General features: G+C 48.2%; 1 protein-coding gene across 1 annotated transcript in view; it reads right to left on the bottom strand.

Annotated features, from left to right (window-relative positions):
- LRP1B (LDL receptor related protein 1B) overlaps nucleotides 1-26,914 on the bottom strand; it is a 603,705-nt gene that overhangs the window by 40,642 nt on the left and 536,149 nt on the right. Inside the window, exons 72-83 of the mRNA XM_068158711.1 lie at nucleotides 23,023-23,145; nucleotides 22,041-22,163; nucleotides 21,644-21,781; nucleotides 20,843-20,977; nucleotides 19,413-19,532; nucleotides 18,794-19,035; nucleotides 13,583-13,806; nucleotides 12,900-13,006; nucleotides 8,615-8,731; nucleotides 7,529-7,702; nucleotides 6,879-7,004; nucleotides 1,660-1,824 (exon numbers count right to left, since the gene is read on the bottom strand). Coding sequence (XP_068014812.1) covers nucleotides 1,660-1,824; nucleotides 6,879-7,004; nucleotides 7,529-7,702; nucleotides 8,615-8,731; nucleotides 12,900-13,006; nucleotides 13,583-13,806; nucleotides 18,794-19,035; nucleotides 19,413-19,532; nucleotides 20,843-20,977; nucleotides 21,644-21,781; nucleotides 22,041-22,163; nucleotides 23,023-23,145 — 1,794 coding nt within the window. The remainder of the gene's footprint in view (nucleotides 1-1,659; nucleotides 1,825-6,878; nucleotides 7,005-7,528; nucleotides 7,703-8,614; nucleotides 8,732-12,899; nucleotides 13,007-13,582; nucleotides 13,807-18,793; nucleotides 19,036-19,412; nucleotides 19,533-20,842; nucleotides 20,978-21,643; nucleotides 21,782-22,040; nucleotides 22,164-23,022; nucleotides 23,146-26,914) is intronic.

Here is a 26,914-nt window from a genome sequence, read left to right as displayed (position 1 = left end):
CCAGCACAGGCAGTGAAGCTGGGTTACTAAACTACATAAGCTGGAGTTAATAAGTAAGGAGAGCTCAAGAAAGCTGAGCTCTAAGCCCCCTTTGTCAGAGAGGCTATGACACCTAATTGTGCATTACAGGGAGCTCTCTCTGCACCAAGCAGTGACAAGCTCCTGTTCACAAGTCAGATGCCTCTACTTTGATTCCTTCACAGATGAAGGTATTGATGACTTCATCACACAGGAGAAAATTACTCCCACCATCTTTAGCAGCTGGCAGGCTTCTGAGAAGAAGAGACTAGACAGCAAATTCTTCCCCAGCTGTTCCACTTTCCATCAAGTATTTAAGTATTCCTTGGAGCAGGAGAGAGAATTCAACTTCTTTCTCCCCAAATTAATACAGTTTAGAGTGCTTCTTCTCACACTTTCTAGCCCAAACACTAATTGCATTATGCAAGCTGCAACAGCTTGCATGTCAAGGACAGAGATCCCCTGTCAAACACCTAGTTTTTGACAGTTAGGAAAGTCTCCCTAAAGATAACAGAAGTCGTTTCAAATTCCTTCAGGAGAACAAGGCATCTGAGTTTGATCAACCAAATCTTCCTGGGAATTAGAGGAGCAAAATGCTCAGTTTCTGACTTCCAGTAAGACAAAGTGTGGTAATCTGAGGCTCAGGTGCCTTTAAGGAGACCACACAGACAAAGTCCTCCAAAAAGACAGAGTCCTAAGGGACGGTCCTGGCCAGCCCAGGGTAGGGGTGGAAGGTTCTGGAAGGTTTGGGGCTGGCAGATTCATTCTAATTTGTGAATGTGTTCATTCTACCTGGATGCCTTCTGTGTGCACATCTGTAAATAGAATTCCCATTTAAGCTTCCAGTCCAGATGTGCAGCCTTTTTATTTCTACTCCCCACAAAAGGAGTAGAATACTTTCTGTCCTCTGGTCTGGAGTAGCTCATGGCTCTAAACCAAGACAGGAAGGTAGAAAATTGAGGCCTCACAACTCTGTAATTTAAGGAAACACTTCTCTGTGTACATGGAAAAAGCCTGGAGGGAGAAGTGAGACAAAGAGAGAGCAAGATGCCAGATGTGACTGGACCTCACACTTTACAATCACAGTCACATTTCTGCACCTCAACATTTGTGTCCCTGCTACTGACCACTTGCTTCTACCAGCCTGCAGGAAAGCTGGGAAGGGACTTTATAGGGTCGAGGGGGATTGGAAAAAAAACAGAAGTGGGGAGATTGAGATTGGATGTGAGGAAGAATTCTTCCCCATGAGGGTGGTGAGAGCCTGGCACAGGTTGCCCAGGGAGGTGGTGGAAGCCTCATCCCTGGAGGTGTTTGCAGCCAGGCTGGAGGTGGCTGTGAGCAACCTGCTGTAGTGTGAGGTGTCCCTGCCCATGGCAGGGGGGTTGGAACTGGCTGAGCCTTGAGGTCCCTTCCAACCCTGACAATTCCATGGTTCTATGCCCCTTTTGCTGGGTGCAGGCCGGTTCTGCTAAACCAGCAGGCACCTGAAGGGAACCCACAGCTGATAACAAAGTATGCTTTGCACACCACTCAGCACAGGCAGAGAGAAGAAGTTACACGATGGAAAAGCACCAGAAACAAGGGGCAGACCGAAGCATTTGCATGAATGCAGGCAAGAGAGGGCTGCTGGGAAGCACTCACCCAGCAGAGAGGCTCCGCAGGTGCCTCCGTTCTGGCAGTAGTTGTAGCAGTGGTTGGTCTCACAGCGCTCCCCCGAGTAGCTGGGCCAGCAGTGACAGCGGGGGTCCCCCTTCTCGTTGATGATGCACTTCCCTCCATTTTCACAGCTTAGTTTACAAGTCTCATCTGCAGCAAGAGACAGAGATGTTTTCAGCAACCCCATTTCACAACTGGCCAAACAGAACCTTGCACCTTGACCACAGCTGCACATCTCCATCAAGGCAGGGCGCCCAAAACAGAGCACTTTTCAGGATGGAGAAAGTGAACTGACACTTTATGTCCCTGTTGCTATTACAAAGTACACTCTGAAGAGACCAGAAGCACTGGCCAGGCTGCAAAGAGCTGGGCAGGCAGTGGGGTCTGCTCCAGCCTGGGCAGCAGGGCTGGGAGCTTGCAGCCCAAGCAGCTGGGTGCTGTGTGTGGCAGTTACACTTCATCCAGGGGATGCCATGGGCATGCTAACTAACTTTCAGATGCAGGCTAGTCACTACCCTAGGGATTCTTCTTTAAACTATCATTCATAGTTAGGTCAAGAAAAGGGGGTTGGGGGAGGTTGGTTTCATGTGGGGAATCCCCAAAATCTTGCCAGTCCTTTTCTGGTGACCTCAGCCTTTTCTTATTGGATTTGTTTGGATCCTCTCCACTCTCTCCATTAACACCTTTCTGAACTAAGGTTTCCTTAAGGAAATCATTTGGCCTTTCACTCCTCCTCAGCAATTGACATTTGCATACTGGCTTGTTGCTCCTAAACCGTATTTTGTGATTCATTCAATTCCTCATCTGCTGAGTCTGTAAATCACTGAGCTGCTGTTTGCTGTTCTTCATTCACCAAGAGCTGTGGCTGCAGTGCCACCACCTCAGAGGTCAGCTATGAGGTGACACAAACTCTGATTAGGGCAGATTCAATCTTTCTGTAAAGCTGGTTTGCAATTAGAGTTATGCCTTGGAAACCCTTGGAAAGACAAATCTCTCTTCATTTAGGTGAAGGGGATATCGTAAGGGTTTAGCACAAGGGCTGACCTGCCTGCTCCCCCAACACAAAAGGGAGAGGAGAAGGAACACCCAAAACTCAGCCTTGAGATAAAGACATAAGAAGTTAACATAAGATATCATAATCACAATGCATGATTACCTTAGCCAACAATCTAATTAATCTCATACTACCATGCACAATTACCTTAGCTCAGCCTACCTGCAGAAGCAGCACAGTGCCATACAGGGAAAACCACCCAGCAGAAACCAGCAAAACACAGATCCTCCCATGCCATCAACAAGAACTTAACTACAGACTAACAGGCACAGAATGCTCAAACATCCAGATAATCCTAAAGAGCCAGACAACCTCTTTCCATCCCAAAACGTGCTTTCAGCAAGAAGAGCTTTCCTCTCTCACCCAGCAAAACAAGTCCTGTGGAGCCAGACTGCTTCCTAACTACTGCAGCATCTGAGCCTGCATGGCTTTTCACAAGAGGGACCACAGACAGAGAACTCTTCAGTAACAGCCACCAGCTGCAGATGTCCTGCTGAATTAATCTGGTCTAGTTGGATGTCTGCTGATGAAGACTGACTCTCCTGACTCTCATTAGTCCTGTATTTGTTGAGGTCTAACACTGAGGCAGGCACACTGAACCCTTTTTTTGTGGATGCTCAGGGAAACACATTGCATTTGAGGTGCAGCATTTAGGAAGGCTGGATATCCTCAAGCTGGGTAGTTCCCTCCAGCAAGGACTCTGCAGAGCCCAGCAGTGTCACTGAATATACAGCACACTTCTCTTTGGATGCACCAAGTGCCTCTTTCCTGTCTGCATACCCCTGTCCTTGGCATGCTCTGGCTGCCTTCAGTCACAGGCAGTGCTGAGATGATGCAGACAGGTAACATGGGATCAAACCTGCCTACAAAGCTTCTGGGATCTGATCACAGAATGCCAGAATGGCTCAGGATGGAAGGGAGCTCAGAGCTCATCTCCTCCAAGCTCCCCACCATGCCCAGGGACACCTCTCAACTACACTCAGCTGCTCAAAGCCTCATCCAGCCTGGCCTGCAGCACCCCCAGGCAGAAGGCAGCCACAGCCTCCCTGGGCAGCCTGGGCCAGAGTCTCAGCAGCCTCCTGCTGAACAACTTCTTCCTCAGCTCCACTCTAACCCTGCTCTGCCTCAGCTCCAAACCATTCCCCCTTGGCCTGTCTCTAGACACCCTCAGGAGAAGTCTCTCTGCAGCCTTCCTGCAGGATCCCTTCAGGTATTGGAAGGAAGATTAAGCTGAAACTAGACACAAATCTAGAAGCTGTCCTGGGCACATCATTCTTTCAGGTGCTTTACAATAGCAATATGGAATCCCAGATGCACTTAATTTTTGGTATCCACCCTGGCTGTATACATCTGGTGTAACAGAGCTGCTGTGTAGTTGGGAGTTTGAGGATGCTTCAGGGTTTTATTCATTGGAGGGGTTCATTAAGTCCTTTGATGTTCCATGACCCATTCTTCAGTTACTCATTACAGAAGGTGTTCAGATGGCTAATGTAGCAGAGCCTATTGAGGAGAAGGGCTATTTGTGTTTTGCTTATCTGATCTGTTTTACTTATCATTAGTCATGAGTTTATAGGGCAGAACTTGGTAAAACTGACTAAAGAACACTGAAGTACAGACGAGTGTTCACTTCTGTGACCCCTGCTCACAGCACACCAAAACCATGGTACATTCCTCTGTCAGTACAAATCCACAGAAGACAGAAAATCTGGGGGGGGGGGGGTGGGAGGGAGTGGGGGAAATAAGAGCAAATTACTACAGACTGGGAATTAAAGAGAAAAACATAGCATCAAAGGAGGTTCTTCTGACCCTCTGCCCTGACAGGACCTCACCTAGAATATTGTGTCCAGTTTTGGGGTCCCCAATTCAGGAGAGACAGAGAACTGCTGGAAAGAGCTATGAAGATAATGAAGGGACTTGAACATCTCTGCTAAGAAGAAACACTGAGAGCCCTGGGGCTGTTTGGTCTGGAGAGGAGAAGGCTGAGAGGGGATCTGATCAATGTCTATCAATACCTGAGGGGTGGGGGTCAGGATGAAGGTGCCAGGCTCTGTTTGGTGGTGCCCAGGGACAGGACAAGGAACAAGGGGTACCAGCTTGAATTTATTACAGCACTTGGATGTTGTAATACATTCAGCTTGCAAAAGCCAAATCACAGCCAAAAGCTGCTTCCCATCAGCTGTGAGGAGGTGCTGGTGAAGCAGCTGTCTGAAGCAATCTGGCCTCAGCCTTACCGAAAGCCACTGAGGATTCAGTCTACAGAACAGCTCCCACTGCCTAGGCATCCTCTGCCTATCGATTCAAGTTTACAGCCAGCAGGGAAATAATTCAAAAGCCTCTTCAGGCCTGTCTCCAATACAAAAATCTCCTCCTGAAAACTAACATGGCATCAGCCTTGGCCCCACTAGGAGAGCTGCAGCATGACTGCAATGATGGCTGCAAATTGCCACGAGGCAGCAGTGAGAACCAGTCTTTCATCAGCCCTTTCCTCACCACCTAAGCAGTAACTACAGGCCATTTGGAACGATCTGCAGCTGATGCCCTAAGAGCAGAAAATCCTGACAAGGATCCCCTTGGCCTCAGGTGAACAAAGAGCTGACCCTTGGAGGAGCAGGAGGATGCTCTCTGAAGACAAGGACTGACTGGTCTCAGGAGTTACAAACCTTGGGCAGCACACCCATGCTTTCTGTTGCACCTGTTCCAGTCACAGCCCTTCTGTCTGAGCAGTGGCAACCAGAGGTAAACCACCTGATAGCTGCATAGCTATGCTATTGGTAGCTGCTCAGCCCAGGGTAGGAAGTGCTCCATGTCCTGTAGTTTTGCCACACACAGTGTACCACATATAGAAGTAGGCACCACAAGTGTGGTGTGGACAAAGTACTCCTGCCTAACAAACTCATTCATGGTTTCTGCTGTCCTTATTCTTTATCTCTCTAGCTTCATCTTAAATTTCTTGACAGTGAAAAAGCTTTCTTAATGCCACACTCCAATACACACCATGGTGTACCTAATACCACACTGCAAACTAGAACACAGCAAGGTTAACTCAGTATTTAAAGACTAGGCAGCATAAACAGGTGAGATTTTCCTCATGACTTTACAGCTACATTCATTCAGTTGCTAAATTCAGCTTCTGAAGTACTGAGGCTCTCACCAAATTGTGCATCACTTCCACTTCTGAGCCTGGAATGAAATATTAGGAAACCATCCTAGGAAATTCCTGCTCCTCACACACATGAGAAACCCTGCTCTGTGCTCTCCAGAAACTCTTAGAACCCAGGCTGGCTAAGGCTTCATGCCAGCAGCCTGACCACCTTTAGCTGTGGTCTCAGTGAGAGTGGGAATGGTTAATAATCTTCTAAGGCAAAGATCCTTTTCTCCTCTAAAGGAGAGCAAGCACTTAGTAGCTCTTTCAGCACAAAGTCTGGTCTCTGCTTCTAGGCATCAGCCATTGGAGATGCTACTGAAAGATGTAATTCTAGATAAATGGATTGCAGTTGCTTTGCTTCTTTTTGTGTTTTTCCTGGTTGCTTCAAAGTCATTCCTCTCTGCCCTGTTGCTCTCACAGCCCTCTTGCTGTACCCTAAGCAAAGGTGTTTCCTGATGGCCTTTAAGGTTATTTCCTTTTTCCCTCTGCTGGATGGATAATGTCTAATTTGGAACCCAAAAAGCTTCAGAGCTTTGCAGACCTCCTTCGGTCAATACACACAGCCTTTCACGTTGAAGTGTCCTCTGGTGATCAGTGCAGCTGGAAGAGCATTTCTCATTTTTTTATGCATATGAACAGTTTTTATCAACCAAGGTTTTCATTTCTTCACATCTTGTTTCCATTTCAAATCAGGGATATACATCTCAACTCCCTTCACTAAATAGAATAGAATAGAATAGAATAGAATAGAATAGAATAGAATAGAATAGAATAGACCAGACCAGACCAGACCAGACCAGGTTGGAAGAGACCTTCAAGATCATCACGTCCAGCCCATCAACCAATCCAACCCACCTAAACAACTAACCCATGGCACCAAGCACCCCATCAAGTCTCCTCCTGAACACCTCCAAACTCCTGACTCACAGACTGCCCAGCTCCTTGCAAGGCCCACAGCTGAGCAGCTCTTTCTTTTCTGCTTCTCATGCAGTTTCCAGTACCTACCTAAGAGGCTCTGATCAATGCATGTTCCATTCACTAAGGATTTTCCTTCTGGACAAGCACACGTTGCACCGGAAGGATTGAGTAAGCAAATGAACTCGCAGGTCAGCTCCAAGCATGGGTTAGGCACTGTTTAACAAAGACAAACTATTAAAACCATTGTGGGTTAGTGGTTTGTTGTTTGAGTTACACTGTGTGAAAAAAACTAGGGAAAAAAAACCCCAAACAAGAAAAGAACCAGGCAGAGAAACCCTGATCCACTCCCAGGATGTCAACAGCCTGAAGCTGGGGAACGCACTCAAACGGCAGTGCAAGGCTCCTACCAAGGCAGAATTTATTCCAATAACAAACAAGAAGTGCAGGCAGTATGCAGTCAGAAGCCTCATCTGGCTGTGGACAGAGCTATCTGCATTCAGCCCTCTCCTCGTTACTGCACATCTCATTTACGATGCAGGCACACAAGGCAAACATTTGTCCAACGCTCTTTCGAATGAGAGGAAAAGGCATCAACCTTCTGAGTTCAGCTGAGGCACAGCAATAAGGCAATCTCTCTGCAGTTTGCCCAATCAAGCTCGATTTGGTATTGGTACAACTTGCTTTTATTTTGCCTCCCCAAGGCGAGCACTGAGCTGCAGGTAATCATGCTTACTCACAGTCCATTTGTTTGTAGCGGTGCACAACCAAGGCACTCTTTGCTTTAGCGACATCCACGCTCAGGTATTCCACCAGGCTCCTGCCAAATTTGTGCACTTTAAAGGCTCCATTTTTAGGACCTGCTCCATAGATGTAATCCTCAAAAATGTCAATTCTGTGTGGATGCAGCAAACCTTCAGGAAAAAAGCAAAAAGTCTGAGCACTATGTCTGCTCATTGTCACATAATAAACTAACAGCTACTGCACCTCTGGTTTTGCCCTTCCCACCTAAAGGCATCAGGATTCAGACGTGTTCTGCACCCACAAAGACTGCCTTCTGAAAAACAGCCTTCTTAATAGGAACTCATCCTACAAGCAGCCAACATCTCCAGCTCTGTGTTAGCTTTCCACACAACTCAGCCTCAGAAACTGCTTGATTATCAAAAAGCAGGGAAATCCTACACTAATAACTGCTTAATGGGAACAGGCTTAGGCACAACACTTCAACTGGAAGTAGGTAGCAAGGAAGGAAGAGATTACTGTGCTGGTCAGAAAAGAAACTATTCTGCCAGAACATTTCTTCAGCCCCTCCTTAACATATCTGAAATGCCAGCTGAAGCAATTTCATCAGATTACGTTAAAGCTAAAATTACCTCATCTTTCATATCCCAGAATGGCTCAGGGTGGCAGGGACCTCAGAGCTCATCTCCTCCAGCCCCCCCACCATGCCCAGGGACACCTCTCAACTAGACTCAGCTGCTGAAGGCCTCATCCAGCCTGGCCTGCAACACCCCCAGGCAGGAGGATCCCTTCAGCTATTGGAAGGCAGTTCTAATGTCCCTCTGGAGTCTTCTCTTCTCCAGGTTCAACAGCCCCCTCAGCCTGTCCTCATAGCAGAGCTGCTCCAGCCCTCGGATCACCCTTGTGGCTCCTCTAGACCCACTCCAAGCAGCTCCATGTCCTTCTACTCACATAGGTAATACCTGAAGCCTCCTCTAACAAAAGCAAGGACTGCTATTTAACAACCACAGCTTTTTGCTTGCAGAGCTCCTCTGAAGAGTGGAACTTCAGGCAGATGAGCTGCAATGGGAATGAGCTCCCCGTACCTTGCTTGGTGCTGACGGAGACGACGGAGTCGGAGCCATCGAAGAGAACGCTGCCGATGATGGACAGCTCAAAGTCCGCCCAGAAGAGACGCTGGCTGAACTGATCCACCACCAGACCTGCACACAACAGAGAAGGTCCAACAGCTGCCTAACACCTGAGACACCAATGTTCATGCTTTTGTGCAACTGGCCCTTTTTATCCCCTTCATACTCCTGTGGACACAAAACATGGTGACAGGGAAAGAAACAAACCAGGATGGGGAAGTAAGGAGCACAGAATGTACCACCTGATGCTTAAACCTCCCCTGGAGGCTTCCTTCTTCCTTTGCTTACACTTCCCAGGTCAGTACCTTTTCAAACCCACTATCCTCAGCAGGCAGGGTTATGACCCAGGTGGGAATTAAACACAGACTCCAAGGCTGCAATTTGCTCTACCAACAAAAGATCTCCATCGTGTCAGTAGCTCTCTAAGCGGCAGCACCAGTGACCGCAGGGCAAAACCAGACGTTCAGATCTCCTCCAGTCCCCCTCTTTTCCACCAATATTTCATTGTCTCCTTTGTGTTCTCTCCAGTCCTTCCCATGCAGTAGTTCCCACAAGACTAGAGATCAGAAGGCTGTCATTGCATCAGTGCTGCAGGACTTGCACCGCAGTGTTGGCAGCTGAAGGTGTTCACATCCACGGGAAAGGAGAGCACAGGAGCGGGTGACTGAGAGCAGAATACAGATACCATTGTGGCTACCCAGCCTCTAGACAACAACTAAACTGGGGGGTGGGGGACTGACACCCCACCAGGCTCTGCTGACATCCAACAGGGTCTGGGTGAAGGGGAACCTCACAAAGTTCAAGAAGGACAAGTGCAGGGTCCTGCACCTGGGGAGGAACACCGCCAGGCACCAGCACAGGCCAGGGGTGGTCCTGCTGGAAAGCAGCTCCATGGAGCAAGTTCTGCATGGGACAGCAATGTGCCCTGGTGGCCAAGAGAGCCAACGGGATCCTGGGGTGCAGCAAGAAAAGTGTGGCCAGCAGAGCTAGGGAGGTTCTGCTCCCCCTCTGCTCTGCCCTGCTGAGACCACAGCTGCAATCCTGTGTCCAGTTCTGGGCTCCCCAGTTCAAGAGAGACAGAGACCTGCTGGAGAGAGTCCAGTGGAGAGCTATGAGGATGCTTAGGGGACTTGAACATCACTGCTGTGAAGAGAGACTGAGAGCCCTGGGGCTGTTTAGTCTGGAGAGGAGAAGGCTGAGAGGGGATCTGATCAATGCCTATCGATACCTGAGGGGTGGGGGTCAGGAGGAAGGTGCCAGGCTCTGTTTGGTGGTGCCCAGGGACAGCACAAGGAACAACAGGGACAAGCTGGAAGCCAGGAGGTTGCACCTGAGCATGAGGAGACACTGCTGTATGGTGAGGGTGGCAGAGCCCTGGAGCAGGCTGCCCAGAGAGGTTGTGGAGTCTCCTGCTCTGGAGCCTTTCCAACCCCCCCTGGATGTGTTCCTGTGTGCCCTGCCCTGAGTGGTGCTGCTCTGGCAGGGGGGTTGGACTGGGTGATCTCTGGAGGTCCCTTCCAACCCCTACCATTGTGTGCTTCTGTGAGATGGCTCCACCAAGCAGGCCATGGTCAAGCCATTAATGTGCCATTCTAGGGCATGGCATAAACTTCAGTCTGAAAAACTCCAATTTAACTCTGAGCTTTTGAAGTAGTGATGTCTTTTTAATAAGGATGGGGAAAGGCACGAGGGGGGTGGGTGTTTGATTGTTTTCCTATTTATGTAAGTAGGTAAATCAGAAGAAAAATACTTCAAAAGAATAGTAAAAATGCTCCTCCTAAGTTAACAATGAATCAGCTGCAGATAGATGAGAGGAGGTGGAGGAAGTCAGCTGCAGAGACCTGTGAAGTGTTTGCAACTCAAACCCAAAACAAACAAAGAAATAAACAAAACCAACCACCAAAGCCCTTCCAAACAAACAACAAAGCCCCAAGCAAAAACAGACCCAGGAAACCTCAGTGGGACTCAGGCACAGGGAGAAAGAGACCAACTTGTGGTGACAGGTAAAGACTCTCACGTACTTGAAATAGGGAAGGCTAAGCTGGTGATGGATTTAAGAGCAGTTGAACACAGAGGTTTAGAGTAGTAAAGTCTAATTCTGCAGGAAATGTTAAGGGCTTGGGCTCCTTCCTTGCACTCACAACATCACAGATAGGTAGGAAGGGACTTCCAGAGATCTTCCAGGCCACCCCCCCTGCCAGAGCAGGGTCACCCAGGGCAGTCTGTACAGGAATGCATCCAGGTGGGGTTGGGAGGTCTCCAGAGCAGGAGACTCCACAACCTCTCTGGGCAGCCTGCTCCAGGGCTCTGCCACCCTCACTGTACAGAAGTTTCTCCTCATGTTGAGATGAAACCTTCTCTGTTCAGGTTTGCCTCCATTTTTCCTTGTCTTATTACTGTGCACCACTGAAAAGAGCTTGGCCCCCTCCACTTGCACCCCACCCCTCAGCTATTGATTGACATGGATCAATCCTCTCAGCCTTCCCTTCTCAAGAGACATGGATGGGCATGAAATATCTGGGGAGAAAATGAAGAGCCACCATAAAGGTCTACTTCCTACCAGGAAGTAAAGGAAGAAAGCCCCAGGAGGATGCCACAGAAGTGTTCTCAGGCAGTAGGTGTCCAGGCAGCAGTGCCTTCAGACAGAAAGTGAAATACTGTGGCAAGGCCTCAGTGAAATTCCCTCTGGGCAAAGTCTGCTGGGTTTTGGTAATTCCACTCATTGTCCTCATTTCACTCCATTCAGCTTGCAAGGGAACAGAGGCCTGGCTACATGGTTAGGTGAGGGTTGGTTTGGGGTTTTTTTTTGCTATAAAGTACATCAAGGAGAATGTTGTGGAGAAGAGCTGCAGCAGCTCTACCTTCTCTCAGGGCAGAAGGAGAGAGCTGCAGTTTCAGATGTCTGACACCACTGCTACCTACACCATTAAAGCAATTCACTAATCCAGGGCTGCTGCTCCCCCCTCCCAAAGATGGTGATGATGTGGTGTGAAATGTCCTTTAATGACCAAGGAAGTGGTGATTGGCTCTGCAGGGCACAACCTCGGCAAGCAACCAGTCCCAAGGTGAGAGCCCAACAAGCACAATTCCAGCAATTAGGACTACATCCACAGCTTTGTATTTCTGATCCGTTCAGAGTGCTTTATGTAGGAAGTGCAGCAAGAACTGAGGTCAGCCTGAAGCTCTGCTGCTTGCCAGTCTGATCAGCAGGCTCTTACACAATCTACTAGAGGCTACCTGTCTTTTATCTTCTCTATTGTGCTTTTTACTGGCCTAAGGAGCAAAACCTCCCTCTCCTCAAAGCTTTCCTCATCAACTGTGTGATTTCAATCCATGCCAGTCAAAAGGTTTCCTTAAGGGATGAGTGCAATCTGCATACCACCAGCAGCCTTAGCCTGGGACTCTGTTGAGAAATGACTTCTCCTTGCTGTGACAGTGGCAGCTTCTGAATACTTGGGTATTCAGAGGGTATCCTGTTGAAAGAGACCTGTGCTTCAAGAGGGCTGCATACCACAGCCAGGCAACCCATCATTTGCAATGCAGTGACAACACATTGTCATTGTGAGCCTGGAGAAACATCAAGTGTTGCAGGAGAAAACAGGTCAGGAACAAATCATTTGTGGCTTGAAGACAGGAGGCTGTTATTTGATAGAGACACACACATTTCCTTCTGGATTTACCAGTCCCTTTGCAATGAACATCACCTGTACCCTGCCAGTGGAATGGGAAGGGCAGTTCAGAAGATCTCAACATGCACTCTCAAGCTTCAACACAGCTCTGTACGATGCTGAGATAATGAAGCTGGTGCTCCTTTGCATCCTCTGAGCTTGGTTTAGACTATATTGCAGTGTACCTGGACAGCAACTGGAGCAGGCTGGGAGGTTCCATAGGCATTCTTAGAACTGAGTCTCACCACTAAGTGGTGTTCCCTTCACTGATCTTGCTTGAAGTTTTGTTCACCTGAAGCTGTGAAGTGTTACTGAACAAACCATGCTTGAACTGATTACATAGAGAGTCCTTGGCTACTGCTCTGGAAAACCCTCACATCAACCTTTGGTACATCTTAGCAGGACTTAAACTTTTGCATCATTTGAAAACAGAGCAAGAACTTGATTAGTAACTGAGTGGGAATACCCAGCATACAGGTCTCAAAAAGCTGAGACTGGAATTCAGCCAATAAACCCACAGGGAGCTAGCAAGTGCCTCTCAGGCAGTCAGGACACCTGGATCAGCTGCATACCTGTAGGCCTCTGCAAATTCTTCTGCACCAATATCCTTCTCAGAGTGCCATCCATGGAGGACTCCTCTATGTGAGAGCGATCCCCAATGACTGTCCAGTACATCATCCTACAAGTGGCCAACACAACAGACAAGTTAGATGCCTGCACACAACCTCAATATGAAATTATCCTCAGCCTTTCAGCCTGCTTGAAAGATAGGAGAGAAGTGACCCTGCTTTACTAAATTCACAGATCACAGGGTGTCAGGGGTTGGAAGGGACCTCAGGAGATCTTTGAGTCCAACCCCCTGCCAGAGCAGGACCATAGGATCCAGCACAGGTTTCACAGGAACACACCCAGACAGGGCTGGAAAGGCTCCAGAGAAGGAGACTCCACAACCTCTCTGAGCAGCCTGCTCCAGGGCTCTGTGACCCTCACAGTTCCTCCCCATGTTGAGGTGGAACCTCCTGGGCTGCAGCTCCTGCTATCCCAGGGCACAGCTGAGCACAGTCTGTCCCCTCCCTCCTGACCCCCAGCCCTCAGACATTGATGGACATTTATTAAATCCCCTCTCAGTCTTCTCTTTTGAGCAGGAATGTCAAGGAAATGACTTGGGCAAGTGCAGAGATCTGTGGGAATCATTGTTTTCTCTCACTCTGCAGTTCAGTTTGACTGAGAGAGCGCAAGGCTGAGGCATACATACCCCTTCCTGGGGTTTACAGCGATGGCATACGGCTCTCCTGCCATGCTGGTGAGGAGCCTCGTGCAGTTAGGTCCATTCAGCTGTCCTACATTGATGGAGTATCTCAGGCTAGTCCAGTGGGTTGTGTAGTAGCTGAACCAGTGCATTCTGGAGTGATCAGTCCAGTAAACATTCCCAGCAACCCAGTCCACAGCAATGCCCCGAGGCCGTTTGAATTCTGGGCACTGCAAGGAACAGATGTTGAAGTCAGATTTACAGAAGTGACCTTTCACAGCAGCTGCACAGCCACAGATTTATCTGACTTGTCCCAGTTAAGTAACTTTGACTTTTAACACAGGGAGCCAGCTAAACACACTGCATTGGGAGGACACAAGTTCCAGCTGCAGGAGACAGGCTGTACAAGAATTAAGTGACAGTCCTGTTGCCTGGTGACAAAGTTACATCACTGTTCGGAGCAGGAGAACAAGGCCATGGCTCACAGATGTTTGCTCCAGTCTAGAGGTACCTACACTAAGAAAAAGGCACTGAGGATGAACCACTTCAACCATTGATACTGCAGCAGAAAAATGTTACATACTTTGATTCAGAAGGAAAGCAGGAAGGATTCAGGTTATACAGCCATTAAACTCCATGCAGTATGATCCAGCACAAAGAGCTCACTGAAAATGAGACCATTATGAGGGATGGCTGCTGAGCAGCCTGCCGAGGTTAAATAAAACCACAGCACCCAGAAATCACCACAAAATTACCTCTGCTGGTATGCAGCTGGAAGAAAATGTTCAACTCTTTCTCTTCCCTTGCTGTTAACTGTCCCTGGGTCCCAACAGGATTTGAGCCAGAGCTAGTGCAGTATTCAGCTTCACCTGTGCAACCCCAGAACCATGGAAACCCAGCAAGGCTCAGGCTGGAAGGGAGCTCAGAGCCCATCTCCAACCTCCCCACCATGCCCAGGGACACCTCTCAGCTACACTCAGCTGCTCAAGGCCTCATCCAGCCTGGCCTGCAGCACCCCCAGGCAGGAGGCAGCCACAGCCTCCCTGGGCAGCCTGGGCCAGAGTCTCAGCAGCCTCCTGCTGAACAACTTCTTCCTCAGCTCCACTCTAACCCTGCTCTGCTTCAGCTTCAAACCATTCCCCATGGCCTGTCTCTAGACACCCTCAGCAAAAGTCTCTCTGCAGCCTTCCTGCAGGATCCCTTCAGGTGCTGGCAGGCAGCTCTGAGGTCCCCCTGGAGCCTTCTCTTCTGCAGGCTGCACAGCCCCAGCTCCCTCAGCCTGTGCTCACAGCAGAGCTGCTCCAGCCCTTGGATCATCTTTGTGGCCTCCTCTGGACTCACTCCAGCAGCTCTGTGTCCTTCTGTTGGGGACACCAGAACTGGAGGCAGGATTGGAGGTGAGGTCTGAGCAGAGCAGAGCCCAGGGGCAGAATCCCCTCTGCTGCCCTGCTGCCCACACTGCTCTGGCTGCAGCTCAGCACTCAGCTGCCTGCTGGGCTGCAGGAGAGGCAAGAGAGTTTTGACTGATAATAACTTCAATATTTGTTTTTCTGTTATGATTTCACAGCTACATTGAGGCCTAAAGCACTGTCCTAAACAAAGCTCATGTTGCAAATAGGGGATAGACATGAATGAGTTTCTCTGCTCTTCACTGGAGCTCTCATGGAGAGGAGTAAGATGTGTCAGATGTGACTGCCCTGGGCTGGGCACTGGTGAGGCCACACCTGGAATCCTGGGCACAGTTTAGGGTCCCTCACTCCAAGAGGGACACTGAGTGTCTGGAGCATGTCCAGAGAAGGGCAGGTTGGACGTGAGGAACATCTATTTTCCCCTTAGGGTTATCAAGGCCTGGCCCAGGCTGCCCATGGCAGTGGTGGAGTCCCCATCTCTGGGGGGTTTGAAAGCTGTGGAGAGGTGGTGCTGAGGGACATGGCTTATCAATGCCCAGTGCTGTGGTTGGACTCAATGACCTTCGAGGCCTCTTCCAACCAAAATGCTTGTGTGACTCTATGCCTCTGTTTCCACTGGGAATGCAGCTTATGATAAAAACTTCAAGAGGCAGATGAGCTAAATACCCAGGCAGCTGTTTGCCTCTACCTGTAAGGGCATCAGGTCACCCCATGGCCAATGATGGCTGCTCCCTGACAAAGGCAGGAAGGGAATGCCACTGAACTAGAAGTCAGCAAAGAAAATGTTAAAATAACTTGTTTTCCTCGGGTGCCAGAGCTCCCTAATGCCACCAGACAGCCATAGCCTATCCTCATCATAACATAAAGGTCACTTCGTTCTCTAGGTGAAATAATTGGACTGCAAGGGCAAATTTAGATAGTTCCTTGCCCAGAAACCTTTAATCCAGCCCAAACTGCCACAGAATGCATATTCTAGGGATGCAAAGAAGCCTGACTTTCCCTCTGTTAAAGCAGCAAAGCAATCACTGCATTTACACCACAATGTTTCCCTAACAGCAGGCTCACAGGCATTTGTTAGCAGTGAAACCAAAACCAATGCCATCCTCCCCTGCTACGAGATGAGGAGCCTGGCAGCAGATGCCACACAGCGTGGCACTGGGCTGCATCATCCTCTTCTTGCCTTTGCTACATTGCCCAAGCAGCACTCCTGCCAGGGACAGGACACACAAAAGGTACCTGCATTGCTGTCTGCCCAACCCAGACTCCTCTGGACTTAGGGAGTACTCAAGGCACCTGTGCCAAGCACACCTTGTACCTGGACATCCCCACTTAGGGTCAAGGCAGCAGCCTACAAGGCTGGGACCAACCACTCTTTTTGAAGGAGGTTGACCAACGCTTGTGGACAGCACAGTCCCTTGCTTGACTTGGGAGTGGACAAGAACCACCTCTTGCAGGAAGGCTGATCCTTTGGGAACCTGGCAAGCACATGGGGGAGTTGCCATGCAGGTGAGAGATGGTCCCCAAAAAGAGGGAGGTAGAAGCAGGTGAGACATCCTAAAACCACTCTGAAAGGAGGCTGGGGGTTTCATCAACGGGGACCCTTTCTCATTATTCTCAGCTGTACAGAAGAAGTGAATGCCCAGGGATGCTGGGGTGCATCTGAAACACTGAATGATGGATGAGGAGAGGAGCAGGAGAAATGGAAGGCAGGCTTCTGGTATAAGAGGTTAAAATAAGAGAGTAAAAAGCAGTAGCTGCTGCCCTGAGTCATTCTCAGTTGTGCTCACCAAGTTTCAGCTTGGCTCCATCTTATTTCTGATGCCTTCTGCATCGTCTCATGCTGCCCAGGAAAAACTGCTTAGTGCAAATGAGCTTTTCCCTAATAGCTTCTTTGGATTATGTTAATTCTGCATACAGAATCAGGATGAAAATAATAGGAACAGAATCACATTCCCCATTTCCTGCAGGCATTTCAGCCCCCTTGGATTTTCCATGGAACATGTAAGATCTCATCGGGAAGATGGACTCTGCACAACCACAGACCAGGTCAGCTTGACAACTTTTGATCAGCATTGCTGCCTGGTGTGAAACCTTCTTTAAAGGTAAATAATAAGCCAAACAAACAAATAATCAATAAAAAAATAGGAAACAAACAATACCTAGAGAACAAGGGAGCCCCAGTTTGGGTGTAGAAGCCTTTTGATCTAGCAGCAGGTTGCAGACAAATAGTCAACCCCTAAGGTTGAATTTGCCTGGAGAAAATAGGTTAGAGCTGCAGCAGGGACCCACCACCTTGCAGTGCTCAGCACTGTAACACAGGCAGGCTGAAGCACATCTCATTTCTGTCAAAAGCACAAGGGAAGCAATGGCTGCTCTGTTTACAGGTGTTTGCAACGTGGCATTGCTGTGGAATGGAACAAAGCAATGATTTGGGGTGGCTTTAAACCTCCTCATCAAAGCCAGCACATTAGCTAACCACACCCTGTTAGAACAGTAAAAAGAAAGGGAAACCAACACCAGAAAACTCGTAGACTTCTGCTGTGCAAAGCAGAGTGCTCCTGGGCAGCTGAGCAGCACAGGAGGTGCAAAGGTTCACCAAAGTATCATTCCTCTCACACCTAACCCCCCCAAACAGCTGATTCCAGAAAGAGAAGGTCTCCTAAGCACAGAAACTACCTCCACACAGAGCTCTGGCTTCTGGACAGAACCAGAAATCAGTGCTGCTCAGACAAAACAGCCTGGAAATTGCTTCCATGCCCAGGGGCACTGATGTTCACTGGGCTCTGGGGCAAGCCCTGGCAGCACCTCTGTGGGTGTATCAGCAGGGTGGTTAAGGCTCCTTGTTAAGCTCTTGCACCAGTGGGACAGGAGCAAGCTGCTCATGCCCTGACTGGGTACATCTCAAAACCTGTGTTTTCTCCCCTCTTATGAGGTGCAACTATTTGATTCTGTTCACCTTTGTGCCTTCCTCCAGCACCTCAGCTGGCAGGGGCAGGTCAGTCTGTGCTGAACACCAGCCTCGGAGAAATGAGGTCTCTATCTCCAAGGGCCATGCCACCGAACATCTGCTGCCCCGGTGAGCACCAGTTCACTCAGAGCAGCTTACCTCCCATGGAATGCAATCTTCACCTGCACCTGTCAATAAACTCTGAAGAGTTGATATTTACTGTTTCTTTTAATGCTTCAATTTGTGCCAAGCTTAAACCCCTTCTCACAGAAAAAAATAATAACAAGAGATACTTAAAGCTATTCTCTGAGGGAGGCTCTTGATATGCTAATTCCATGGAGCAATTTCAGTGGAGATGGATTTTTGCATTAATGTAATTACCTGAAAATGCAGGTGACTTTGTTCAGGTTTAGTGTCCTGATTTGCACATCAAAGTCTAGACAGAAAAGTTCTAATGCAACCTTTGAAACCTCAGCCATTAGAAAAACTTGGATTAAGAAGTAAGGAGTTCTCAAGCTTTTCACATCCAAATTCAAGTGATGATGTTGCAGAGATACTCTGAAAGCAGTGAAGCCACTGATCAGTTATACACAAGGCAACAGTATTGGAGGCTTTGTGGAATAACGATGGGGAAATACTCTGAACAGTTTAATCCTGGGATGGCTCAGGTTGGAAGGGAGCTCAGAGATCATCTCCAACCTCCCCACCATGGGCAGGGACTCGGCTGCGGCCAGGGACTTCCATCCACACCACCTCTAGCTATACCATTCTCAGACAGACAGCTGCTGCTACAGACAATCAGAAGAGAAAAACACATCTAAAGGAATCTGGGCGAGGAAAGCTCCGAGGCTGGTCACTTACTATCAAGCCACTGCTGCTCTGCCTCCTCTCTCTGTCGTGGAGTTTTCGGTAGAAAATCCCTCCCGGGTTGAACTGAGTGCTCCAGACAATCATGTCTCCTTGAAAATAAGCATCCATCCCAGTGATCCTTGAGTTGTGCTCAAGATGTGAGATCTGCTGATGCACATCACTGTAGTTGAATGGATATGCAAAACCCAGGATGTCAGTGTCATTAGCAACATAGAGAACTTGATCTTCAGAGCCTAGGGATTATTGTAACGAAACAAAAATAAGGGAAACGTCAACTGCTGCAAAATTGGTGGCTTTCACTCAAGTAGCTTTTTGATGCTTAGCTGATACAATCTTTATCTTAATCCTCATTTTGATTGCTGAAGACTGCAATAGCACACTGAGCAATACAGACAGCCAGCCCCTCCTCTGAGGCAGAGGATAAGCGAGCAGCATTCACTGCGCACTGCGAGGAAAGGTAAAGCTGAGCGTTCTCCAGAACGATTCCTGTGCACAGTTCATCAATTATTGATCTCAAAAGAAACTCTAGGAGCAACACCTCCGTGTTCCCAGCCCTGCACAACACAGACTATTGAGTGCTGTCTCCCTGCTTTGATTTTCCCAGCCTTACCTTTTGCTATGCAACTGTTATTCCACTCCTTATAATTTTTCTCGCACGCACACTTGTAGGAGCCCTTAACATTGTTGCAGTGTTGGGAGCAGACACCAAACACCATGCACTCATTGATATCTAGAAGGGAGAGAATTGCACTTTATCCACCTGGAGTTTAAAACACTGCTTGAAGAATCACAGAAGCAAAGAGATGAAAAGTAACTTGTAATCACTGGCATGTCTCGCAGCAGCCTTCTGCAGTTATCACTGAGGTTATTTCTGCTGCAATCAACATAGCTCAGAAAGACTTTTATTTCTCCATCCTTGCCATGTCAACCTATTATCATCAGAGACTGAAATCAGCTTTGGGAATTGAGATGTCTGTTACAATCATCTTCACCCTGCATCTGCCACAGTCAGTACTCCACACAAAGCTCCCGTGTTTAGCTTTCTGTAAAGAGCCAAACCCTGCAGTTTGGCTGTGCAGGAGGGGACTCCCTGTGCTGGTCCCACTGAAGCTATCTCCACCCCCTCCTGCCAAGTTACTGCCCACCAGTAAGACAATGACTTTCCAGCCCATTCTGTGGGGAGCTGGATTTGTGCTTTCTGATCAGCTCTTCCATGATAACAACTGTGTCATCTTCTCTGACAGCACACCATTAGATATGTTCAGACTGCATTTCATAAGGAATTTTACTTTCAGTCTCTTTATTTTCATTCCAGTTTAATTCTCTGCAGCTTCATTACTTTATGTCTCTCCAATTATTCTTGTATACCAATTTAAACTCAAGTTTCAATGGAGAATCACAGAATCCTGGCTCAGAATGGAAGGGAACCTCAGAGCTCATCTCCTCCAACCACCATGCCCAGGGACACCTCTCAACTACACTCAGCTGCTCAAGGCCTCATCCAGCCTGGCCTGCAGCACCCCCAGGCAGGAGGCAGCCACAGCCTCCCTGGGCAGCCTGGGCCAGAGTCTCAGCAGCCTCCTGCTGAACAACTTCTTCCTCGGCTCCACTCTTACCCTGCTCTGCCTCAGCTTCAAACCTTGTCCTGTCTGTAGACACTCTCAGGACAAGTCCCTCTGCAGCCTTCCTGTAGGATCCCTGCTGGGGACACCAATACCAAACACTCAGTTAAATAATCTACTAGACCTTAAATCTCATCTTTACTCCTTAAATCATACAATTATGTAGTGGTCTCACTTGGACCTTTCCACATTCCCCACCACTGTTGATCCTTGATAACCTCCCCAGGGAAAATGCATAAACCTACATCCTAGAAATCCCTTCAGATTCTTTTCTTGATTTCTTAATCCCATAGCCATGAAACAGTTTCCCCCCTGCAGAGAGAACTCTGGGATGGGTTTGTACTTCTCCAGCAAAGGACCTGACCACGCAACTGACTTTAAGTGCCTCGCAGGAAGGGATGCTGGAACAGATCTGTACCTTCACATTGCCTGTTCCTCCTGTTTCTCTGGAAGCCAGGCTTGCAGCGGCACAGCAGGGAACTGTTGGTTTGGTTACAGAAGGCATCATCTCCACAGGGATTAATGTTATCCTCACAGGTATACTCTGTGACACCTAAACACAAGCCAAATGTCTCAGAAATCTAACACTGACAGCCTTGTCTCAGCTGTTAAAAATGAGATCTAAAGTGAAAACAACCAAGGAGACATTTCTCTTTCTGTTAAAGAAGTGAATCTTAAACAATTCTACAACATAATCCTCCTAGATATTGACAGCAGTTCATGGAGACACTTCATAGAATCACAGAATCGTCAGGGTTGGAAGAGACCTCAAGGCTCATCCAGTCCCAACCCCCCTGCCATGGCCAGGGACACCTCACACCACAGCAGGTTGCTCACAGCCACATCCAGCCTGGCTGCAAACACCTCCAGGGATGAGGCTTCCACCACCTCCCTGGGCAACCTGTGCCAGGCTCTCACCAACACTTCACTGCTCATCAACAATTTAATATTCAAGTTTATCTCATTGCAGACATGGAATCAAATGCAATCAACAGCAAACTGCCTCCCAAGCTCCAGAGTCACTCTGAAACCGGCCACAGCTGAGCTGCTGTGAGATTAGTCCTCCCCCTGTGGCACGTCAAATAAAATTAAACCGTTTTTTCAACTAAAAAAAATGAAAAGGTTCTGACTTCTGTGCTGCTGAGTAGGTTTTGCATGGCTGAAAGCCTCAGTTAATGATTTCTCTCTTGCTGCAGCCACCAAGAGCAGCCAAACTCACTCATTTTGCAGTCTTGCTCATCCGAACCGTCTCCGCAGTCGTCGAACCAATCGCACTGGAGCTCCATGGGGATGCACTTCTTATCAGTGCAAGCAAACTCATCTTTTTTACAGGGCCTTGCTTTATATGTGATTTTATCTAGATAATTACAAATTAATGAGAGAAGCAGAAATCAGCATTTAAGAGTCTCAGATGATTTTAGACACACGCAGATGGGAACGGCCACGAAGCATCAAGCGACTGGAAAATGACTTCAAGCTGAATTTCTTTTGGTGTCCCATTCTGACCTACTAACCTCCAGCTAAGCTTGACTGAAGGACAAGCAGATCAAAGCTTGCTTTTGAGTTGTTTTCTCTGCTCTGAATGCCCTGAAGGGTAATGAGGTAATGGCACCTACCGCAGTGATCCTCGTCCGAGTTGTCCCCGCAGTCATCAACCTCATTGCACATCTGCTCGGGGCGCAGACAGACCCTGTTGTTCCTGCACCTGTACGGCCTGGTTGGAGGGCATGGGAACTTGACTGCAGGGGGCAAAAAAGAATCAGCTGTTACCCAGCCTGGACCTTCTTGAAGCCCTCCTTCTCCAAGCAATGAGCAGGCAGGGGCACACATTTGCACCTGGCACATGAATGGCATTTGGTTTGAAGCACTGGTAAGGACCAGAGCAGGCCTTCAACAACGCCTGCTGTATGAGTTCTTCACTCAGGGAAGGAGACTATTGGGTGGCACAAAGGCAATTGCACTTCAGTTTGGGATCAGAAAATCATAGAACTGATTGGGTTGGAAAGGGCCTTTGAGACCACCAAGTCCAACCTAAGACCCACCACCACCATGACCACTAAACCATGTCCCCAGGCGCCATGGCCACAGGTTTCTTGAACACCTCCAGGGGTGGTGACTCCACCACCTCCCTGTGCAGCCTATTCCAACCCCTGACCATTATTGCAGGAAAGAAGTTTCTCCTTATATCCAATCAGACCATATCCTCTTGTCCCATCACCTGACACTAAGGAGAAGAGACCAACCCCCACCTCACCCCAACCTCCTTCAAGGGAGTTGAAGAGAGCAGTGAGGTCTCCCTCAGCCTCCTCTTCTCCAGACAGAAATGAACCAAATAAAGTAGGCTATTTAATGGTGATCAATACTCCGCTGGAGAAGTGACCTTTCCCCATCTGTGAATTCCCTAGCAAAAAGATGAACTTCTCACAAATATCTTCTCTGAAGTTACTCAGATAGCAACACCAGAAAGCACATCCCACATTTTGCACTGAGCTTCCAAAAGGCAAAGAGACTGGGAGGAGGCACACGTCCTTCTCTGTTGCTGTTACAACTCATCTCTTGCTGTGCCACAAGGAGAGCAATGGAAACGCAAGATCCTACCACACATCTCGGCGACTTCGTCAGAGTTATCTCCGCAGTCGTCCTCGCCATCACACACCCAAAAATGCAGCTTGCAGAGGGAGTTGTTGCACAGAAATTCATCAGCTCTACAGATATTTCCCCCTGGGAGGACAAAAGGAAGACAGAGAAAGCCCAGAGGGAGACAGAAAGACAAAAGAGTATCAGTGTCTGATCCAGGAGCACAAGCACTCCCCCCAAGCTGTCTGCAGAGAACGGCACTCCTGGCAGAACTCAGTGAACAGATCCCAAGTTCAGGGGTGGAGAGCAAACAGAAACAGTGGATCTCTTCCTTGACCATACACTGCTGCCACTTTCTTTCCATGGCTTAGCCAGGAATAACCCTTTGGCCTGACTTGAGAGGGGAGCTGCCAAAGGCCCTTACAACACAGCACGTTCTGCTTGCGCTTGGCCAGGAGGGGCTTCAGCTGTCTGTAACTTCCCTGGGGGATGCTGCCTTCCAGAAAGGACCTGCCTGGCCCATCAGTAACTTGTGCCATCAGGGAACAGTGCAAAGCAGAAGAGAGAAACACAGACAAACTTGTGAAAGGCCACTTCAAGTCAGGGTTATTTTCCCCCATAAATGTCTTATCCTCCACCTGCTCCCACTTCTCTCTGAGCCACACATTGTATTCAGAAGAGAAAAAGTGACTGCAGTCTCTTAGGCATGAGGTAGCACCTTCTTCTTCTCCTGAGGAGTAAAAGGCTTGGCCAGGCTTCTCTCATCCCCAGCAACTACAAACTCTGTAACTGAGGAAGACTCAGCCCCCCAGAGACAGAGCAGATAGGTGGCCTCTGACAGACTCCTCTTTTCTGGAGCTTCTGAAAGGTCTCACTAGGATATTTCATGAACACAGAATGCAGCCAGAATAAAATCTGTCATGCAACTTCAGTACTGATTGTCTCCTCTAATAAAATGGAACAGAGGTGGAGAGAAAATGGTTTAAGCTGGACTGCTCAAGTTGTAAAAACTGTTTCAAACTGGATTCAGTTTTAATGTGTGTAGCTCCCCCCCAGAAAACTGATTTGCATGAACTCCCCCCAGAGAGTGAGGGAGCTGGGAGCTCTCACCCTATGGGAGCTAACATCATTCACTCCCATTGCAAAGCCAACAGAAACAGCCCTTCCAATCACTGTCCCAGGGAAAAATCTATACAGCTGAAGCATTCTTCAGGCTGAAAGGCATGAATATAAATAATTGTGTGTGTAATCATAACATAACCATCACTCTAGTTGGATAATGAGATTGAAAAGAGCTCTGCACAGTGGGCTGCAGATAAATATGATGGAGATTGGTTTAGAACGCTGCAGAATGAAACTCCATTTGTGTTAGCTGCATTTCCAAAGATGAAGAAATGAGTGATCAGTCAGATAAACTGGCACTGGTTTCATGGCATTGCTCTGCCTGTCAGAATTCTTTCACAGAACAAATTCCCATACAAAAGAATCATAATTGTGACATAAATACAAAGTATTATAGACATAACCAACTAGGCAAAGTGCTGCTCATTGCATTAGAAGCAATTTGCAGTTCACAGCAGCTCCCTTATGACATCCAAAGAATAATGTGGGCCTCAGACAAAATCCACATCTGACTGCTTACACTTCATTGGCTTTCAAAGAGAGAGGCTCCATGCTGCAAAATCAAGTTTGGAATGGACTAGAAGTGTTTTGGAACTTGGTTATCTGTCTTCCTAAAACAATTCAACAAACACTTCCAAACAGCATTTCTGTCCCTTTTGTGTCCAGACTCCTCTACAACCTCCCTCCCACCCAGACCCTCTACAACCTCCCTCCCACCCAGACCCTCTACAACATCCCTCCCACCCAGACCCCCCTACAACCTCCCTCCCATCCAGGCCCTCTACAACGTCCCTCCCATCCAGACCCCCCTACAACCTCCCTCCCATCCAGACCCTCTACAACCTCCCTCCCACCCAGACCCCTCTACAACCTCCCTCCCACCCAGACCCTCTACAACCTCCCTCCCACCCAGACCCCTCTACAACCTCCCTCCCACCCAGACCCTCTACAACATGCCTCCCATCCAGACCCCCCCACAACCTCCCTCCCACCCAGACCCCTCTACAACATCCCTCCCACCCAGACCCCCCTACAACCTCCCTCCCATCCAGACCCCCCTACAACCTCCCTCCCATCCAGACCCCTCTACAACCTCCCTCCCACCCAGACCCCTCTACAACCTCCCTCCCACCCAAACTGCTCTACAACCTCCCTCCCACCCAAACTCCTCTACAACCTCCCTCCCATCAAGACCCCTCTACAACCTCCCTCCCACCCAGACCCTCTACAACATCCCTCCCACCCAGACCCCTCTACAACCTCCCTCCCACCCAGACCCCTCTACAACCTCCCTCCCACCCAAACTCCTCTACAACCTCCCTCCCACCCAGACCCCTCTACAACCTCCCTCCCACCCAAACTGCTCTACAACCTCCCTCCCACCCAAACTCCTCTACAACCTCCCTCCCATCAAGACCCCTCTACAACCTCCCTCCCACCCAGACCCTCTACAACATCCCTCCCACCCAGACCCCTCTACAACCTCCCTCCCACCCAGACCCCTCTACAACCTCCCTCCCACCCAAACTCCTCTACAACCTCCCTTGAATCTATCCATTCTAACTTAGTCATCCCACATCAGTTCTTTTTTCCTCCCAGTAGTGTTAAGTGTTAACAGACTAACAACAAATTAAGGGAAGGATATTTTCCTCTGCAGTTGTTTGCTTCATGCCTGATGATTAGTACTTATTACTGTACTGCAATATGCTTTTGAAGTGACACAGATATGGTGATTGGAGATGACTAAGGAAAAGAATTGCTCACTTCAAAGAAAAGAAAAACCTGGGAATAAAACAAGAGGCTGACAGGATGCTGAGTAAAAGTTTGCTTTTGATAAGGCACTCTGTAATCTGAATGAGAAGCTCTGTGTTTGTCACCATTGCTGAAGTGCTACCCTTGCTGAGACTTTTGTGCAGCCACACTGCTGGCAGCTGAAGCAAGGCTCACACAAAAAAAACAACCCAAACACCAAGAAAGCAAACAAAACCCCAATGCCCCCCACCACATCAACTGACCAACCAACAACAAAATCCAAAACAAAAACCCCCACAAAACCTCCCAACCAAAACAAACAAAAAAACACCCAAAAAATCCCAACCAAACAAGCAACCAAAAGGAAAAAACAAACAAAAAAACCCCAATAAAAAAATCTAAACCCAAAAGAACCCAAATCAGAACAAAAAACCAAAAAGAACCCAAATCAAAACAAAAACCCAAAAAGAACCCAAATCAAAACCAGAAAAAAACAAAACCAAATCAAAACCAAACCACCTCAAAAAGAACCCAAATCAAAACCAAACCAAAAGAACCCAAATCAAAACCAAACCAAAAGAACCCAAATCAAAACCAAACCAAAAGAACCCAAATCAAAACCAAACCAAAAGAACCCAAATCAAAACCAAACCAAAAGAACCCAAATCAAAACCAAACCAAAAGAACCCAAATCAAAACACCCCAAAAGAACCCAAATCAAAACACCCCAAAAGAACCCAAATCAGAACACCCCAAAAGAACCCAAATCAAAACACCCCAAAAGAACCCAAATCAAAACCAAACCAAAAGAACCCAAATCAAAACCAAACCAAAAGAACCCAAATCAAAACCAAACCAAAAGAACCCAAATCAAAACACCCCAAAAGAACCCAAATCAAAACAAAACCAAAAGAACCCAAATCAAAACAAAACCAAAGAACCCAAACACCTTCCCTCAAAACAAACACACACCCCCAAAAGGACCCAAATCAACACATCAAAACCCCCCAACAAAAAGAACCACAAAAGAAGAGCACCC

This window comes from Melanerpes formicivorus, unplaced genomic scaffold (assembly GCF_026170545.1).
Source record: "Melanerpes formicivorus ecotype bairdi unplaced genomic scaffold, bMelFor1.0.p_v2 SCAF_41, whole genome shotgun sequence".
Taxonomy (NCBI): domain Eukaryota; kingdom Metazoa; phylum Chordata; class Aves; order Piciformes; family Picidae; genus Melanerpes; species Melanerpes formicivorus.
Note: the sequence above shows the minus strand (reverse complement) of the source record. Positions and strands in the feature narration are given on the sequence as shown.